The 20,402-nt window shown below is 36.1% G+C and overlaps 1 protein-coding gene across 9 annotated transcripts in view; it reads right to left on the bottom strand.

The window, feature by feature from the left end:
- Positions 1-2,494: 2,494 nt before the first annotated feature.
- The window catches only part of SCAF11 (SR-related CTD-associated factor 11), a 50,767-nt gene continuing 32,859 nt past the window's right edge, over positions 2,495-20,402 (bottom strand). For 2 of the 9 annotated variants that reach the window (XM_006755522.2, XM_006755526.2), the window contains 10 exons: positions 18,802-18,860; positions 18,534-18,643; positions 17,489-17,590; positions 12,673-12,779; positions 11,232-12,011; positions 8,906-11,167; positions 7,500-7,846; positions 6,019-6,237; positions 5,543-5,662; positions 2,495-5,287 (listed from right to left, as the gene is read on the bottom strand). In XM_006755522.2, the coding sequence (XP_006755585.1) occupies positions 5,141-5,287; positions 5,543-5,662; positions 6,019-6,237; positions 7,500-7,846; positions 8,906-11,167; positions 11,232-12,011; positions 12,673-12,779; positions 17,489-17,590; positions 18,534-18,643; positions 18,802-18,860 (4,253 nt within the window). In that variant the 3' untranslated portion in view covers positions 2,495-5,140. The remainder of the gene's footprint in view (positions 5,288-5,542; positions 5,663-6,018; positions 6,238-7,499; positions 7,847-8,905; positions 11,168-11,231; positions 12,012-12,672; positions 12,780-17,488; positions 17,591-18,533; positions 18,644-18,801; positions 18,861-20,402) is intronic. The other 7 variants (XM_015558615.1, XM_015558617.1, XM_015558618.1 and 4 more) reach the window with 7 other exon arrangements.

Below are 20,402 nucleotides of genomic sequence, written 5' to 3'. Positions count from 1 at the left end.
AGACTTGATCGCCAGTGGGGTGCATGCAGGAAGTAGCCAATCAATGATCCTAATCATTGATGTTTCTCTCTCTGAAATCAATAAATTTTTTAAAAGTTCAAGAGACAGTCAATGAGAAGTCCCCCTCCAGACCCTCCCCTGCCTGCTGGATCCCACGCCGTTGCCAGATAACCACTGATCGTAACTCTGCGGCACATCTCTGGTATTGATTACATACAAGCAATCAGGGTATTTTCTCATTTTTACACAAAGTATTTCATACCATTAACACTGCCGTTCTTTTTTAAAAACTGAAAATCTTAAGATCTTTCCATATTGGTATGAAGAGCTCCATTTTATGGGTGTACCATGATCTATTTAACTAGAGCCCTTATTGATGAACATTTAAGTGGTTTCCACACTTTATGCTGGTCACTAACATTTGCTAATAAGCACTTCCCTCTGCCAGTCACTGTGTTAAGCCTTTTACATGTATCATATCATATACATTAACAACCCAATGTAATAGTTGTTTAAAAGTGGGATATGGAGGGTTTAGAATAGTAAGTACCTTGACTAAGGTCATATGCCAAGTTAAGTGGAGCCACTTCACCAGCAGACAGAGCCCAATTATAGAGAAAAACTAGAATTCTTTCCATGGGGAGTCTGGTTGCTAGTACATACAAGACACCAATTTTGGGTGCCAATCATTATTTTTGTATTTGCTTCACTAGTTTCATTAAGTATTTTCTTCATGTGCATTTTGTTATCTTTCTAAAGTTTTCCATAATTCCTCAGGTTTATTTTCCACGTATTTCATTTATTAATTTGACACCACTCCACTTTGCCAACAAAACTTTCTGGGAATTCCCTTAAAGACGGAACATTTCTTAGGCAGAAGATTATGCTAACTTGAAACCAGTTTCCAGTCAACTACTATCCATGCTGGTGTATAGTTTGTTAGCTGACTCTTTGGCCAGATTTGTTCAACATTTTCGGGATTTAAAAAAAAAAATCTGTTGAAATTACTACATATGTCCCCTTTATAAAGCTCAGGAACAGTGATGGAACTATAAATTAATATACTCCTTTTAGAGAGCAATTTGACATCTATCCAAATTAAAATGTGAATATCCTGAAATTCAATGTAACCTCATAGACAAAAAGGATGTTCATTAACATTGTTTCTAATAGCCAAAGGTTACTCATCAACCAAAGAACAATAGAACCATTATAAAATAGACATGGGTGACAGACTACATCTTAATTTTTTTTTTTTTAGAGTGTGTTAGAGAAAGGGAAAAACAAAAATATCGATGGGAGAGAAACATTAATTGGTTGCTTCCTGAATGAGCTCCGACCACGAGCCTGCATCCAAGGTATGTGACCTTTACCAGAATTGAACCTGGACCTTTTGGTCCACAGGCCTACACTCTTATCCACTGTGCCAAACCAGCTAGGGCTATCTTCAATTTCTTAAGGGGACAAGAGATGTAGAACAGTTTACAGAATATAATTTATGCGCTGGGGTAACTAATTATCCCGGAATCTCAAAAAGTATTTTTGTAAATGTGTTGAAGAGTATGGAAACATAAAAACATCTTTCTGATGGTTCTCTCTGGATAGAAAACCAGCTTAGGAAAATGGAGTTTTATACTGACTATAACTGACCTATTAAAAATTACATATTAAGTGTATGTATATAATTACATCTTAAAATTTATGGGAAAATAAAAACTGACCAAGGTATCCTACTTCTAGGAGAAATGGGTACAATTTATATAGACAGATGTTTATATCAGTCTTATTTATATTAGTACAATTTATATTTTACTAATTTAATTATATTAGTAAAAACAATATCTAACAGAGGCTGTTTAAGGTGTGTGTGTGTGTGTGTGTGTGTGTGTGTGTGTATGGCTAATATGCAAAGTAGCCCTGCGGGAGTTGGACCGGGAGTTCTATTGCTTACTATGACGTGTGCTGACCACCAGGAGTCAGCACAAAACAGAAGGCCCCGGCCGGCAGCCAGAAGGCCCCGACTGGCCAGGCCTAGGGACCCTACCCGTGCACAAATTTCATGCACCAGGCCTCTAATATCTATATAATAGAACACTATATAGCCATTAAAAATCACACTCTACAATTTTTATTAAAACAACTTTTCAATACATCTTTAAGTGAAAAGGAGGACTTAGAACAATTATGTGCAATTTGATCAGTACAATCACAGGCGATTTTTCTCCTTTCCCTATTCCGTTTCTTCTGTCTTTCTGGATTTTTTTATTTACTAAGTGTTTCTAATTTCCTGTAATGATTATGTAATTAGGAAAAATGCTGTTAAAACAGATGCTTGTAGTTAACTCAAAGCTTGCTTTACAACTTGGACATTAAAGTAACTATGATACTAGTTACTTTGGTGCAAATCCAAGAAATACTTCAACAAATGTTTGGAAAGAGTTATGAGATAAAAATCCATTTCCCAGGAATCTTAATAAAATGTTAAAGACACTACTTTGTTTATCAAAAGAATTTATTAGAAAATATTACATACTACATATCTGTTTAAGAGCATTGCTTCAGTAGACAGCACTCCATCCTCACACTACAAACAATGTGTCGTGGACCATGGCAACCACCCGTGCTCCCGAAACTACACCTTTTTGATGAACATTCAAGCAGCACATTCTGTGGTCATTTAAAGGAAGATGATGAAGAAAATGTGGTAATTACCAGGGGAAAAAATCACAAAACTTTTGGAATGTTCAAATAATAGCTACCTTCAGTCTCAAAATTCTAGACATCCCTACCTCTTAAAACATTGGTCAATGTGACTAGTAAGTTAAAGGAACAAGGTTTCAAAGGTCAAGTTAATACTGAATCTTCATAAATAAGAGAAATCTGTAACACCACAAAATATTTTTAAGTATGCACACATGCAAAATTAATATAAATTTCTGAAAAACCAAGAATGGGGAATGTTAAAGCAATGTATTTTTTAACATAAAGCATGCACTTTCTAATACGTTCTCAAATATTTCAAAGTTTTAAAAGTTTGAATTCTAATGCAGTAGCATTCTTCATTAGCTATTCTAAATGCGTTCTAACCAGTACACCAACCAGATATGGATTACACCTTATTTTCAGGAAAGGTGGAAATAATTCATGACAGTGCTGCCAAACATCTGAGATTTGATCATGCCACCTAGTTTTTCTTTAAAATTTATTTTAAACATGTTTTCAAATGATAAATAGTAAAGAAATTTTAAAATGTCACCAAAATCCCAAAAGTCACTGGAAAAAAAAAAAGGAAAAGTAGGCATTGTGTGATTAATTGGCTTAGGCAATTTGCTACAAAATTTTCAAAGTGTGAACCAGCTTTAACTCAAAATAGATTTAAAGTTAACACAGTTGTTTCTAGAGCTCAAAACTGAAACAAGTGAGGATGTGTGCATTGATATTTAAAATACTGTCTTAATATTTTATTAGAAGAAATATACTTCTACACTTTCCCATAATCTAAACACAAACTTTAATTAAAAATATATATAAATCAGTAGAATACCATATTACAAATGCCCAAAAATGCAGAATAAAGATCAAAAGCTGCTTGGAAATATTTCTAATACTTTTTGGGGATTATACTCATAATCTATTAAAGATTATGAACTAGCACAATCACTATTGGGGCCATCATTTCAAAATATTTTGCCTATCAAAGCTAGCACCAGGAAAGTATTATGCACATAAAATTGAGAAACACAATCTTTATTTCAGAAAAGCACAGTCCACAGAGTATTCCTCTTGCTAGTTTAGCTAGTAAAAGGGTCAGCCTGTTTCATTGAGCCATATATAATCTTTGTCTGAATAACTTTCCAGTTATTTGGTATCTACTGAAAACTGTTACTAGAATTAAGGACAGATTACCATGGAGACAACTCTTGTTTTCTTCCAAAATGCCAATTAAAATAATGGTACTATTAATACTTTTAACTTACCTTTTATAAAAATTAATATATTCTAATACTTAAAAAAACAACCAAATCCCTAGTCCCTGAAGGCCTAACCCAAACTCCATTATTTAATTCCTCTCCCTTTCCAAAACACAGATTTGAATGTCTAGATTTTTACAACATGCTTAATGGCCATCATACGGTCACCAAATTAACACTTCATTCATTGTAAAACATTTGGATATCTCAAGTGTGAAAAGATTTTCATTAATGATTGGACAAATGAACAACAACTGGAAAGCCACTGAAGTGAGTCTCACAATTCTACTGTAGTCCCAAGAAAGAGAGGATCGTGGCCACCACTTACTGCAGGCCTCTGGTTGGCACAGAAAATTTATCATCTCTGATCGATAGGAAATATTATGAAAAAACAACTTTTACAAAGTCAACACTCTTTTTCACATTGATCTTCTAAATTCAACAAAGAATTTAGACTGTCAAAGCTGTAAATCTAGCAAATGTAAATCTAGCTTCATCTCAACCGGGGGGAAAAAAAGGCACAAAGAAAAACAAGCAGCATACCCTTTATTTGGTGATACAATAGGTCAACAGTGTTCCGAAGTTTTGAACACTGAGTTTTACTCATGTGATCACTTGTTTTCTAGCAAAGCAATTTATTCAGATGTGTGCTTTTAAAAATACAGATTAGGAATCCTGCAATTGGTATGTTCTCTTATTAGAAATATTTTTCATGGTAATACATTACTTAACTTTCTATAATTAGAGGGGAAAATCATATAGATCATACTTTATTTTTAGCCTGACAGAATAAAGGTATTATATATATATATATCTCTCTTCCAAAACCAGTGCACTTAGAAATTTCTAATTTGTGCACTCCATTGTTGAAATAAAAAAGCTGTATGTACATCTTCCACATCCACACTGCAACAGTCCTAGTAGTAATGCATTCCTTAACCCCTTTAGTTTCCCTTGAATTTGCTCTTATTTGGGGGTGGGGGAGGAAAGGATATAGAAGTTACAGTGCAGAACTATTATTTATTTTGAACAAAACATATCCTACATTAAAAAAAATAATTTTATCAAAACCAAATTTCAATCACAGTTAGGTATGATTTTCAGTTAAAGGTATATGTTGAAATTGCACTTTGCAGATATCTTGACAGTGTCCTTATAGTGCTCTCCTTTCAGCCTATGTTTTTCTCAGTAGACACAGGTTCTTCCAGAGTTTTCTTTTGGCTTCCTTTCCGTGAATATTTGTATTTGTCTACATAGGCTTTAACCAAATTTGCCACTTTAGTAGAATTGACTTCTCCACTCTTACTATGACAAACCTATGAAAAAATGAGGGAAATTTTTTTTTCATAGTTAAAAGGAATAAAATGGAAAGCTTTGTGAAAAACAACCCCAAACCAGACATTTTTCCATGTTTCTTCATATCTTATATGAACTTATTCAAAAGTTAAAAAAGCAGACAAGAATTAGAAGAAGGTAGCTCTTATTATTTTAATTAGACTTAAGCATCCCATTATTAAAATAGAGATATTTCAAAACAATACATACAGAACTACACTAAAGCTATAACTTACTTTATCTACTGCTTTTCGTACAATCTCTTTATATTCTTCCTTGGTGATATCTTTATTTTGGTAAAAGGGCTTAATGGCCAGTTTTACCTCCTGTGCTGCTTTCTCTTGAATTTGCAATTTCTAGTAAGAAGAAAATGTATAATTATTATTTGCCCAATTAAATACTTCCAAAAACTTTATTTAAAAATATAAAATTAAAAGCACTGTGCATTTGCATTATTAGAAGGAACTCTTCAAATATGTTGTAAACACAAAATTTATTTACTAACGTACATATCAAACATTTCTAAAAATAATTATGAAATATTACTAGCAACTCATTGGGCATCAACATATCTAGATAGGACCCTTCAAATAATATTAATATTTAAGATTATCAATAAATTCCCTGTACCACTTATACAATAGAAAGCTGTGATTTTTTTCAACTTTATCAGAAACAAAATTATGTAGGTTGCGCTCAACCTTGAACTTGCCTTGTCTGTCTTCGAGCTATCTGCGCTGGCTTCCACTGTAACACTTACTTTGCTTTCTGCCAATTTTACAGCAGCATTAGAGGCTTTGCTGTGACTTGATGACGAAGCATTACCAGAACTTGGTCCCTGAACTGTTTCCATATTTGCTGGGGCTGCTGTCGGAGCAGGCAAGACTGGTGTACTCATGTTATTAGTTACATGAGAAGTACCAGGAATACCCTGTTTTAAAGAGTTATCATCAATTAATGAATTACTTGTACTCAATAGAAATCTTTTAGTTACATATTAGAAATAACATTTTAAAACTTCAAAGCAATTCAATCTTTGTACTTAGGAGAAATGCATATTTCAGGTCTTTTATGAAGAAAAGTGAGTAACATTCTTAAAAACAGAGCCCTAGTTAAAGATGTCAACATGACTTTTAAATTATGCATGTTTATTGTAATGTTCTGACACCAACACTAAAAACAAGAAGAGCATTTAAAGAATAGTATCTTTCCTGCAAGGTTCTTTATGGAAATTAACTGAAGTGCCCCCCTTTAAAGATCAGAGGAAATGAGGCAGTGAAGTCAAATGGCTTGCAGAGAGTAGATAGCAGAAAAAGATTTAAGATCCCATATTCTGGAATCCCATTCCCTTGTTCTTCCAACTATATCTTGCTATCAGGATTCTAGAATTTCTGAAATGTAGACATAAAACAATAAGCAACACAATGTTTACAAATTATTCAAATGATCTGTATGCCTCAGACGCACCTCATTCTTTTTAGCATGGTAACTTTGTGAAAATGAGACAGTAATAGCTAGTGAATAGCTTTAACTGGCGTCTGACCAAACAAGACAATAAAAAGCTTCATTAACAGTACTTTATCACAAGTTCCCACCCCCTAAGAAGTCCAATAAATTAGGGAAAAATTTAAAGCATCCACAACAATTCTAGTTTGGCTCATTATTATCTGGTCCTCTTAATGTGAAAAAACCCGTTTGGAGTTTAATAACAGTGTATGTAGACTTGGTAATAAGTATTTAATTCAGTTTCTTACTTGTGGGGAGGGAGATTTAGGAGAAGAACTGTGAAAGAGGGGTTATGAAGATTTACCATAAACCCAGCAATTTTCAACCAATGTACCACAAGAATTTTTAAAACATGCAATACCTGATGATTTAATCAGGGACACTGAGCTTAGATTGTCAAATAAAAAAATAACAGCTAATACAACAATAGCTGTCCAGTGTCAATGAATCAAATTTACACCTATTGTTTTTGTGAGATCGACAAAATAGGTATTTTTTGTTGTGCCGCAAAACTTTAGTAATTCGTTTACATGTGCCATGAGATGAAAAAGGTTGAAAATCGCTGCATAAACCTAATCAAATAAATAATTGTTTGGATGACAGGAAGTCCTGTCTTGAATATCTGTCCCTAATAGCTAAATGTTTACAATGGCTATGTTGATTAAACTTGAGTTGCTAAAAACATACCTGCAATTGCTTTCCATCTGGCTGTGAAGCAATGTAGTTGACTTGTTGGGATGGTGGGGGAGGGGGTGGGGGTGGTGGTAGTCCCTGAGATACACCAGTAGGAGCAGCTACCTGCATGAGAGGTACTCCTGTGTGCAGATGCAAGGGTAGCTGAGGATGAATATTAAATGGATTGCGCTGGATGTTCATCAAAGGAGCATGAACACCCATTGGATATGGGAAGATATTCATAGGCTGGTGCTGTGCATTCATTTGTTGCTGCATTACATTCATTTGTGGTTGCATCATATTTATAGGTAGTTGAGAACCATCACCTTGTTGGTTTGTTTGGTCTTTTAGGTTAGAATCTATCAAAAGAAAAAGGCTTGTGAAAAATATGTTACAAATTTCTTTAGAGAAGCAAAGAACTGATGGTTATAGTAAAATTAAATAGCAATGAACAGATTCAGAACATCTAAACCAATCTCCAATTATTTGGCTTAAGCTTGTCATTTCTAAATAATGTGGGCTGATTTTCTAAAAGAAAACATGCAACTAAAATAATTTTTAAGAATAGAGTTACATGATAACATCCATCAATATGAGCAAAGAATAAGTAGCTCAAGAAACTTACTAAGGAAATAAATACAAATTCATTTCAGTTACTAAATTAGAAGAAAAGTTAATCAACTTTTAATCTTCAACAACTTTTCTCACATTGTTAACAAAAAAAGCCAAGAAAGATAAATCCTTATTAGAAGAGTGATTTATATGAGAACAATGATCAAAATAATTCAGGTGTACACATCTGAAGTAAAATAAATAGAAGTTAAATCCTGCATAGAAACATTCCAAAATTTTCTATTGTAGTAAATTATACTTAAAATATTAAAGTTTTTGCAAAGTTTCAGGTAGGGTTAGAATGAAAGAAGAAAATAAATACTAATGCGTATATATTTATTTAAAATATAAAGTGATCTGTAAACAACTGGGATTCAATTAACATTATCCTATATAATAAAAGGCTAATATGCAAATTGACCAAATGGTGGAACGACCAGTCACTATGACGTGCACTGACCACCAGGGGGCAGATGCTCAACGCAGGAGCTGCCCCTTAGTGGTCAGTGTGCTCCCACAGGGGGAGCACCGCTCAGCCAGAAGCCCTGAGCTGGGCTCACAGCTGGCGAGCGCAGAGGTGGCAGGAGCCTCTCCCGCCTCCGCAGCAGTCACACATCCCCCGAGGGCTCCTGGACTGCGAGAGGGCACAGGCCAGGCAGAAGGAGCCGCCACCCCAAGTGCACAAATTTCACGCACCGGGCCTCTAGTAAAACTATAAAGACAGATCATTTCAATTCAAATGAATAAGGCATGAAACTTATAGTCTCTTTTCTCAAATAAAAGTGTTAATAAACAGAATACATTACCCTGTCCAGGTGTTTCCTCTTCCTGTCTCATCCATCCAGACGGTGAGCCTGAGGAATTCCTCCCTCGTCGTGAATAATAGTTTTGCACATCTGCTGGAAGAGTCTTTCTCACAGCCCAACTAGATGCAGATGTCCACCCGGACCTATCTGCTGGTGTATCAAATGAGAACTCTTGCTCACTTTTCCGCTTATAGTGTTGCTGTTCCACAAACTTGAAAGACTCATTCCCTGAACCATTTGAATTCCCTGAGAGGGGTTTTCGGTTTTGCCACCGATTTTCATTTTGATCTGAATAGACAAAATTACCTCTGTAAGTGCCTCTGCCCCGGTTACCTCTACCACGGTTAGACATCCAACCTGAACCAAAGTTTTTATTCCAAGCATTCCCTGAATTTTCATTTCTATTTTCTTCCCAAGGGGAATCTTTTAACTTTTCTGGATGTCTGGTCCTTGGATCAGGTCCAGAATTTATTGTTTCTGTTACCCAACTGGAACAGTCATTTCTATGTTTGTCAGCAGAATTTGGATCATCAGCATCTGGACTGATGTCATTTTTTTCTTTTCTTATATTTTCATTCTGTTTCTCTGGGTCGTTCTTTCTGTACCGATCATTTCCTCGTGGACATCTCCAACCATCATTTGCCCATCTTTCCTTCCACCGAGGAGAGTAGTTATCTCTGTCATTTCTACCAAATGATGAACTCTTACTTTTTGTTCTAGATCTTGATGGTGACCTAGAACGAGATCTGGACCTAGACCACCTTCTGGTTCTCCTTTCTCTATCTCTTTCTCTCTCTCTTCTAGGCCCATCTCTATCACTTTCTCTTTCTCTGCTCCGGGACCTGGATTTTTCTGTTGGGGAGGAATCTTTCACTCGTGACTGAGATCTTCTGTTCTCTCTAGAAGTGTCTCTCTTTGGGGAGAGTGACTCTGATCTTTTGCCTTCCCTTGTGCTGTCTCTTTTTGGAGATCGAGACTGTGACTGCCTTCTTTCTCTTGCAATATCCTGTTTTGGGGACTGGGAACGAGATTTTCTCCGTCCTCTTGAAGATTCTTTTTTGGGAGATGGTGACCGAGACTTCCTGCTTTCTTTCCCAGTTTCTCTTTTGGGAGATGGAGACTGAGAGCGCTTCTTTGCAGTATCTTTGTTGGGAGACCAAGTTGTAGATGGGGAATGAAATCTAGATCTTCGAGTACGAGGCTTTTTTGCTTTATCTATCATATCAATTGGGTTTTCAAATGGCTGAGATACAGTTTCAACTTTTTCACTTACAGGATCAGAAAATGGCATATTATTTTGAGAACTGTGCTCTGCAGAATTTTTGTTTAGTTGTTTAGCATCAGTATTTACAGACAGTTCAATTCCAGACTCATTCTGATCACTGCAATATGAATCACATTCCATGGGTATCATTTCATTATTGTCTTCACTAAAATGTTTCTGAATCTGTTCAATGTGTGTGTTAGGCAATTCTGAAGATCTGGGTTGTTCAACCAGAGACTCAGCCTTTTCTTCTAAAGATGTGTCTAATTTGGTGTTAAGATTATTTTTTAATAAATTACTTTCAGAGTCTTGAATACTACTAAAATTTTCATTCCCTGAAGTATCACACATTACTTCTGTATCTCCAGTTTCAACATGCCCAGGCAACTGAATCTCTGAGATCTCAATAGAGGTTTTGTCCACTGTTTGTATAATTCCACCCTCAGAAGATTCTAATCTTGGGCTGTCTACAAGCTGTTCTGCTTCTACTGTAGAATCATTAGGATCAATAATTTCTACTATAGGACTCTCTATAACCTCTTGATCATTAACATCTGTAACTTTTTCTTCATTGACCTCTACAACTTTTTCTTCATTAACCATAACTATCTCTGCATTCTCAGATAACTCATGTAGGCTTGGTACAGGTTGGTTTACTTCAATTTCAGATGCTGAACATGTAAGAGAATCATTTGGAGGATAATCTGTACATATATCTGCTTTTACTTCTGATTCTGAAGGTAAAGATATTTGGTCTTCATTTTCTAATGCATCACCTCCTTCTTCAGAAATAGTTTTAGAAATATCACTTTCTAAGCAAAAAACATTAGACTCATTATCCATATTCTCAATTTTTTGAACTTCCTCAATACCTGTATTCTCAACTTTTTGAACTTCAATACCTGTATTCTCAACTTTTTGAACTTCCTCAATACCTGCATTCTCAACCTTTTGAACTTCCTCAATACCTGTATTCTCAACTTTTTGAATTTCAATACCTGTATTCTCAACTTTTTGAACTTCAATACCTGTGTTCTCAACTTTTTGAACTTCCTCCAATACCTGTATTCTCAACTTTTTGAACTTCAATACCTGTGTTCTCAACTTTTTGAACTTCCTCAATACCTGTATTCTCAACTTTTTGAACTTCAATACCTGTATTCTCAACTTTTTGAACTTCCTCAATACCCGTATTCTCAACTTTCTGAACGTCCTCCTCCTCTCCAACTAGAACAGGAGGATCTTGGATACAAGACTCAGAATATGAAGATTCTACTTTTTCCTCTGTGTCATGGTTTTCAGTATATTCCTCACTTTCTTCTATTTGCTCACTGCAACTTTTCAAGCCATTAGCAGACTTATTTTCTACATTTGTCTGCACAGTACAAGTGTTTCTAATTTCTTCATCTGATAGGTGCTCTTTCTCTAATACAGGTGGTGTGTCAGATTCTGCCGTTTCTTCATCTACTGAATCACTGGAAGATGCTTTTTCAGAAGGAGGTACAGAGCTTCGAAGTTTCTTTTTCAGTAAAGGTGGTTTTCTTCCTCTTCTTACAGACTTCCGTTTGGGGGCCTGTCTTGTTTGCTTTTCTGACTCAGCTGAAGAAGAAACACTGAGAGATGGCTTACTGTTATCTGGGGCATCACACCCAGAATTATTTGATGCCGGGGATCTCTGAGAATGAGTGGCTGTTTCAGATCTTGTGTTACGTGTAGATCTCCTTGTAGGAGTTGCTGCTGCAGATTTTCGTCTTGATCCTCTGGTGTTTGATGTACCAGAAGTTTGCTTCTTCTCTTCTCCTTCTTGAGTATGTGCTAATGCATATCCCTTGCAAGAAGTACCTAATATTTTTTTAAAGAGTAAAAAGTACGTATATGTTTCAATAAATGAGAATAGTTTAGCTTCAGCTTATTTTAGCATAAAATACACATCTATAACAGAGTGAAACAAAATATACTTATGAATCAAATTATGAATAAATGTATAGCTATTAATATCTGAGCAATATCAGATATTTATCAGCTCCTTTTAATGCTACTGAAATATGCTATCACAAGATATGAATCCATGTAGGCAATTTTATAGGGAGAAAAAACCCAAAAGAAAATACATTTGGTCTGATAACTGCCGTTTGCTTTATGAATTGTTATTACCTTGGCAAAATGCAATAGAAAACAAGTTGTCACAAATACAGACTCAAATTCTTTGTTCATAATTAACGGGATATGAGATGCTACTTCTAAAGATCTATGGTTTGGACACTAAAGCCCTAAATAGAAGGGAGACTTCAAATCAGTCCTCAAAAAGATTAACTTGTAATTTCTTAAAGTAAAAGGAATTTCTGGTTTGAACAATTTTAAAGTCAAGTCACTGACCAAATATTTACAAACATATTTAGACTTACTATTTAAACCTTATTTAACAGTTTTTCAACACACAGTTTATGAGATTGAAAGAAGCTCATATTTTTTTAAAAGTAGAAAAGAACTTCACAAACTTTACCAAAATTCTGTAAAGATATGGTACTTGTTGGAAAAATAGTTCTCGGCAACACAGAAGGGATGAGAGGAAGGACTTCTGTTTCAATATTCCAGGGTATAAAACCAATTCTGTAAATTCGAAACAAAATAAAAACATTTTTGTTTAAAAGGTTTAAAAAATTAAACTAGCAACTTTCCAAATCAGGTTTGCAATATGAAAACACAGGGTGCTTTAATTATTTTTTGCCCAAATAGTTAAAAATGTAAATTCAAAATTATTCATTGTTCAAAGATGGCAATTGGCTGCAAAGAAAAAAACCTTTAAGTGCATGTTTTTCAGATAAATTTACGGTAAAGGGAGATCTAGGTAAATATAAAATAGTTGTTTCTCTTTTAAATAATATTTTATCAAGATTTCTCGTTGTTATTTGTTTTTTGCTATTCTAAAAAAAAGTCACTTGAATAATAAAATGCAAAGATTTTAAGGGTACAGTTTGATGACTTTTGATCATTATATGTATCTGTGTAACCACAACTCCAATAAAAAAATAATAATTTTCACCACTCCAGAAAGCACCTCATGCCCCTGGCACCCCATTCCCTTTTCAGGTAACGGAAGAGAAAATTTTGTCGAATTAATCAAATCAAGGTTTTAAAGAAATTAGCAGGGTCAAAGGGAAATCAGTCCATGAGATAGTAAAAATTATAAATATTGGCCTGGCCAGCATGGCTCAGTGGGTGAGCATCAACCTATGAACCAGGAGGTCACGGTTTGATTCCTGGTCAGGGCTCATGCCCAGGTTGCGGTCTCAATCCCCAATTGGGGGCGTGCAGGAGGCAGCCTATCAATGATTCTTTCTCATCATTGATGTTTCTATCTCTCTTCCCTTCTTTCCTCTCTGAAATCAATCAAAAGAAACAAAAACAAATTTAAATATTGGAAACAGAACTATTATTTGAATTCTGAAATATTTCATAGATGGTATTAGTTTTTGTTACATGTCTTTGTTTTACAACATATTTCAAGACCCCAAGCATCAAAATATGTCACTTTTTGAGAAACCTGGCTTCTGTTGCTATATTATATTTTTAAATTCCTCCATTTAAAGATGATGACTCTTCAATGTTCCCTGTGTCCACAAGGACCTGCTAAGATACTGAAGTTTCTGCATCCAAACCCAATCCACTGTTAGCTGCTTCTTTTCTGATTCATATTTGCTCATCATTTCAAGTCTCCTAACAAGACTATTTTATCCAATATAAGTTGAGATTCTGGAGTAGGAGGAGAAAAGCTTGAAAAAAAAAATATAACGTGTATATGTACTGAAATACATAACTAAGAAAAAGTTTCATCTGGGCTTCCTGATTTTACTTCTATTTGTGTTGCATTATTCCTAGAGCAAGCATGTCAACCTCGCGACCAGCGGGCTGCATGCAGCCCACAACGAATATTTTTGCGACCCAGCCAATATAACGGTATGTAAGAAATGTTTTAATAAAAATTTTGTGACTTAACTTTTACAATATCCTGTTATATACATAATTAATAATAACGAATTGCAAAGTTCGCGAATAACCAATTACTATAATCGCGTTGCATTCATTTCCCTTACGTGCGTTATGCATAATGATTACTGCATTTATTCAGCCCTTCGTATTCAGCATGTCTCTATTGAAATAAACCTATGTTTCTATGAAAATTGAAGCTTTTGTTTTTTTGCAGCCCATATAAACTTAAACCTTGTTTATTTGGCCTATGTTAGCCTTTGAGTTTGACATGCTTGTCCTAGAGTGTGAAGGACCCTATGCAGAACTACATTACAGTGGTATCTACTTATATAAAAATCCTGGGTGTAATGTCACGACTGAGGCTCGACCAACCGTAAGGAAGTCAGTCCTGCAGGGGTTGTCTTGGCCATGGCTGTGCCCTCCCCGAGCTGTTTCCAGCAAGGGCGAGGTTTGAGGCAGGAACCGGCCTCGGAGCATGGACCCACTGAGTCCTGGGTCACTTTGCCAAGGGCTGTGCCCTCCCCACGCTGTTTCCCGCAAGGCCTGAGGGAAGAACCCACCCTTGGAGCGCCAGGAGCGCCCAGCAGCAGTCATTCCTAGGTTGCTGAGGAGGAGGCCACGGCGTGGTAGAACTCTGGGTCTGGCCCAATAGGGGGCATGGTCGGCCTTCAAACCAGACCCTGACAGTAGGGAGGAGGGAGCCCCATTCCTCACAGAATCTACTGTTGGACAGCTTGCTGTCAGTGGCCTGACAGCCAGGAACCCCATTCACCTGCACCCCGGACCCTGACAGGAGGGAGGAGGGAGCCCCATTCCTCACTAAATCCATAGGTGGCCAGCTTGCTGTCAGGGGCCTGCCAGCTAGGAGGAATCCTATTCATCTGCATATCTGTATAAAGTTTTAATACATTATATAAGAGGTTCTGGTGGTACTGTTTTACCCACAGAGTCTACAGGAATTGCTGCAAATTTACTTCTCGGTGGAAGCACCTTTCATTACCAATATAAATTACCGACTCCACTAAATGAAACTTCAATTTCTAGACTCGATATAAACAATGAAGTTGCTAAAACTATAAAAAGGCTCAACTTCTCATTATTGATGAATGCACCAAGTCATTGAGTCATGCTATAAACGCCATAGACAGATTAGTAAGAGAAATTTGAATGTTGTATTTGGTGGGAAAGTTCTCCTTCTTGGAGGAGATTTTCAACAATGCCTCAGTATTGTACCGCATGCTGTGAGATCGGCCATACAAAGTATCTCCGAATCTTGTCGATTTCTTCACTCTCAAAAGGCGACTGACTCGCCACGGTGTTTTGCATGGCGAGTGTGGAGCAACCGCGTTTGTTTATATCGAGTTTCGATATCTCCGATTTGTCGGGGCAATGTTTTGGTTCGTGACAAGGTCACTTAGATACTTAAGAGCTTTCAGAGAAATTATGAACTGATACATGATGAACAGAGTTAAGATTCGTACGGTTCCTTGCTGTGGTGGATGAGAGTAGACAAATGACCGCAAAGGGTTAAATGAAACTTCACTTCAATTTCTAGACTCGATATAAACAGTGAAGTTGCTAAAACTATTAAAAAGCCCCACCTTTTCATTACTGATGAATGCACCATAGCATCCAGTCATGCTATAAACGCCATAGACAGATTACTAAGAGAAATTTGAAGGTTGTATTTGGTGGGAAAGTTCTCTTTCTTGGAGGAGATTTTCAACAATGTCTCAGTATTGTACCACATGCTATGTGATCGGTCATAGTACAAACGAGTTTAAAGTACTGCAATGTTTGGGGGTGTTTCAAAAAGTTGTCTCTTATAACAAATGAGATCAGAGGATTCTGCTTATAGTGGATGGTTAGTAAAACTTGGAGATGGCAAACTTGATAGCAGTTTTCATTTAGGAATGGATATTATTGAAACCCCCTGTGAAATGATTTGTAATGGATCTATTATTGAAGCTACCTTTGGAAATACCGTATCTATAGATAATATTAAAAATATCCAGATTTATTATCAAAAGATTATAACCTAACATTATCAAAGCTGAAATATTAACATGATCTGCAGAGGAAGAGGTTGTTCTGATTCCAAGAATTTGTCCCCATCTGACACTGGCCTCCCATTTAAATTTCTTCAGTGACAGTTTGCTGTGATGCCAGCATTTGTGATGACTATTAATAAATCAGAAGGACAAACTCTAGACAGAATAGGAATATTCCTACCTAAACCTGTTTTCACACATGGTCAGTTATATGTTGCTTTCTCTCAAGTTTGAAGAGCATGTGACGTTAAAGTTCTAAATACTTTATCACAAGGGAAATTAGTCAAGCACTCTGAAAGTGTTTTTAGTCTTAATGTGGTATACAGGGAGGTATTAGAATAAGTTTAATCACTTTATCAGTCATTGTTTGCATCCCTGTTGTTTTTGTATCATGTTTTTGTTGTTTTCATATGTTTTGTTGTACTTTCATCTTTCACACTTCTATTATAGAGGAAGGGCAAATAGCAATATTAAAATATTTCTGCTAATTAATTCCCTTTTAATGTGCACGAATTTCGGCTACTAGTATAAAGTTCAAGTTATAGGCAACAAATGACCTTGATCTTTATGTACAAGCTTGATTTAAGTATATATCTTATACCTAGCAATGTGCTAGGACTTAAACTAAGAAAAGGCTAGATTATTGAAAGTTATGAGTGCCAGGGCAGAGTGGGGGTTTGATCAAATAGTTATTTAAAAGAACATTTAGGCCCTAACCGGTATGGCTCAGTGGATAGAGCGTCAGACTGTGGACTGAAGGGTCCCGGGTTCAATTCCAGCCAAGGGCATGTACCTTGGTTGCGGGCACAGCCCCAGTAGGGGGTGTGCAGAAGGCAGCTGACCGATGTTTCTCTCTCATTGATGTTTCTAACTCTCCCTCCTCTCTGTAAAAAAATCAATAAAATATATTTAAAAAAAAGATCATTTTGGAGAGGAAATATCATGATAAAAGTAGTGATTCAGCTAACAACACACAGGGATGGGGAAAAGAATAGATGAAGAATGACAGATATGAATGCTATTATTAATAATGAATCTTATTATTTAGGCACTATCCCTTTTAAATGAATCAAATATCCATACTTATTAAACAGATTAAAAGTTCTTTAAGGGGTTCTTTAAATAGCGATCTTTGTTAGGCATCTGAAGCACCAAAGTATAATTTGCACAAAATTTTGTAGAAACATACTCACGAAATAAGATACATTTGTAGTTAAGTATTAATGATATCTTATATTCATGTTAGCAATTAAACACTTCAGTAACAATTTTTTTTACCTTCCAATTCCAGGTAATGTTTCAGGAAACCATGACAATTCCAGTTCCTGTCTCTTCTGTCTAATTAATGCACTGATTTCATTGACTTCTATAAATTCTGTACTAAAAGAGAAATTTTACACCTTCATCAGAATTCTAAAAATTTTAAGTGTGGAGTAACAATTGGGTTCATGATATATATGCAGTTGTTTTTATACCTAGCATTATAAATCACATTTATAAGGATAAGAACATTTTTCTATTTAAATACTTTAAAAATGAACTAATTCCTAAAAGTCAGTAAAATATTTATATTACAAACAAAATTATGTTTATCTGATTCATAAAATAATGCTTGAATTTCTATTTAAGGGACAGAATTTTTAAAAAGTCAATTCAGACTAATATCCTCATTATAGAGAGAAAAACCCTAACACTATTTCTATCCCATGAACCAAAGCTACAGCAAGCAGTTCCAGCAGAAATTGTAGGCGCAATAGTTTCCACCTGAAACTAAGCAGAGGACAAAAGAAGAAAATCAAAGAAGGTACAGTTACTCTAACAAAACATGACGAAAAAAGGGTATAGTTCAGCTTTTCAAAGACTACTCAGGTGTAAGTGCTTTCTTGTAAATCAAGCTCGCAAATTGAATTCTACAATCATAATCTGTCTTGTTAGTTCAACCAATTCTATGCAATTTTAAAAGTCCAACTTAGTTTTCAAATTCCACCTATCACTATGGATTCAAAGAAGGATGTACTCTGAAAGGGCTCTGCTTACTGCTAGCCTACTTTTTTCTATCAACAAAACGCCTGTGTAGAATAATTTATTGTTAATAAAAACAAAGCCCACTAGCATAGGCAAGTCATTGCATAACAGAGAATGTCACAAAATGATAGGTTTTCTCTTTGCTAAAACTAGTTTATTTTCCAAAAGGAACAAAAGCAAAAATCAAGGTGGGTTTTCATAATGTTTGCTGAGCCTAAGTTTAAATTTTTACCAAAAGTTAATTATAACTAAAACATCAAGTAGAAAAAAGCATAAATTAAAAGTAGAAAATACTAACCAGTAAGCTCTACAGGTAAAAGAAGAGTCTCCAGTGTGACTAGTAGAAGAAAACATATTGAAGAAAGAATTTCTGAAGGACTGACTTGTACACTGATTTGATCTTCGAAGCTATAAAAGTAAAAACACGTTAGTGAAACAGCAAACAAAAACCCTCCACAATATAAATAGTAGGTAAAAGTTGTATTGAAGACTTTTATATAAGGGAGGCACTAACGTTATGTACTAAAAACCATAAAGTTATCTAAGAACAAGATTTTTCAACACACCTTCTTTATCTTCATTGTTGCATTTTTCTTTCCTCCTATTTCACTGTATTTAGTTTTTCCTGTACAAAGACACAAAAAGGCTTGGTTACCTTGTCTTAATGTTTATTTTAAAAAGTTGTAAAACCAGTACTAATACTGACACATTGACAAAAGAAAGTTAAAATATGTAGAAAAGTTGAATTTAAAATTATAGTACTGGTCTGGCTGATGTGGTTCAGTGGTTGAACGTCAACCTATGAATCAGGAGGTCCTGGTTCTATTCATTCCTGGTCAGGACATATGCCCAGGTTGCAAGCTCAATCCCTGGTGTGGGGTGTGCAGGAGGCAGCTGATCATTTGTTCTCTCTCATCATTGATGTTTTTATCTCTTTCTCCCACTCCCTTCCTCTGTGAAATCAAAAAATATATATTTTAAAAAATAAGCCCTAGCAGGTTTACTCAGTGGATAGAGCATCAGCCCATGGAGTAATGAATGGGTCCTAGGTTCGATTCCAGTCAAGGGTATGTGCCTTGGTTGCAGGCTTTATCCCTGGCCCTGGTCCAGGAGTGTTCAGGAGGCAACCAATTAATGTGTCTCTCTCACATCAATGTTTCTCTCTCTGTCTTTCCCACTCCCTTCCACTCTCTTCAAAAATCAATAGAAAAATATCCTCGATAATGATTAACAAACACACACACACACAAAAACAAAACAAAAAATAGTTGCATTTACATAAATTTTCCAAATGCTAGTTTTATCTTATCTTGTTAAGCCACAGATATATGAAAAATATTAAGAGACCACAATAGAGAAAACTGGTAAAGCATATAATACTGCTATCTTAGTGCATGAGCATTAGAATTCTAGTCAACATTTTCTGGCACCCTATGAAAATTTAAACCACCCTGTAACAACAACAACAACAACAATGTGTGTGTGTGTATATATATATATATATATATAGAGTGAGATAGAGAGAGAGAGAGAGAGGAGAGACAGGGCCAGAGAGAGAGAGGAGAGACAGAGAGAGAGAGAGGAGAGACAGAGATGTGAATGACCGGAAAGAGCAGAATGACTGGTCGCTATGATGCACACTGCAGCCAACTAACTCACTATCCAACTAACCAGCCCGATCGGGGACGGGGCCGGCCGGCCAACCTCCCGCAGCGCCTCTCTCCAGCCGGCCCACTGTGCATGAATTTGTGCACTAGGCCTCTAAAATATATCTACACTACTAAAAGAGAAACATGGTGATTGGCGTATGACCGCTACCCTTCCCATTGGCTAATCAGCGAGATGTGCAAATTAACTGTCAGCCAAGATGACGGCCGGCAGCCAGGCAGCTTGAAACTAACACGAGGCTTGCTTGCCTCAGTGACGGAGGAAACCAACGTTCCCCGCCTGCGGCTGCAGGCCTCTGAGCCAGCAGTTTCAGAAAGTCTGTAACAAATACCATCGGACTTCAGCCAGCAGGATTGCAAAATTGTAAGAAAAGGCCAGAAACCTACTTTCAGCTGCGGAGGCCTAAGAGCTGGAGCCAAGCCTCAGAGCTAAAGCTGGCCCAGAATAAAAAAAGAAAAAAAGAAAAAAAAGGAGCAGTTGGGAGCTTCAGTCACCCCAA

Source organism: Myotis davidii, unplaced genomic scaffold (assembly GCF_000327345.1).
Source record: "Myotis davidii unplaced genomic scaffold, ASM32734v1 scaffold290, whole genome shotgun sequence".
Taxonomy (NCBI): domain Eukaryota; kingdom Metazoa; phylum Chordata; class Mammalia; order Chiroptera; family Vespertilionidae; genus Myotis; species Myotis davidii.
The sequence above is the reverse complement of the archived record's forward strand: the minus strand, read 5'-3'. Positions and strand labels throughout refer to the sequence as shown.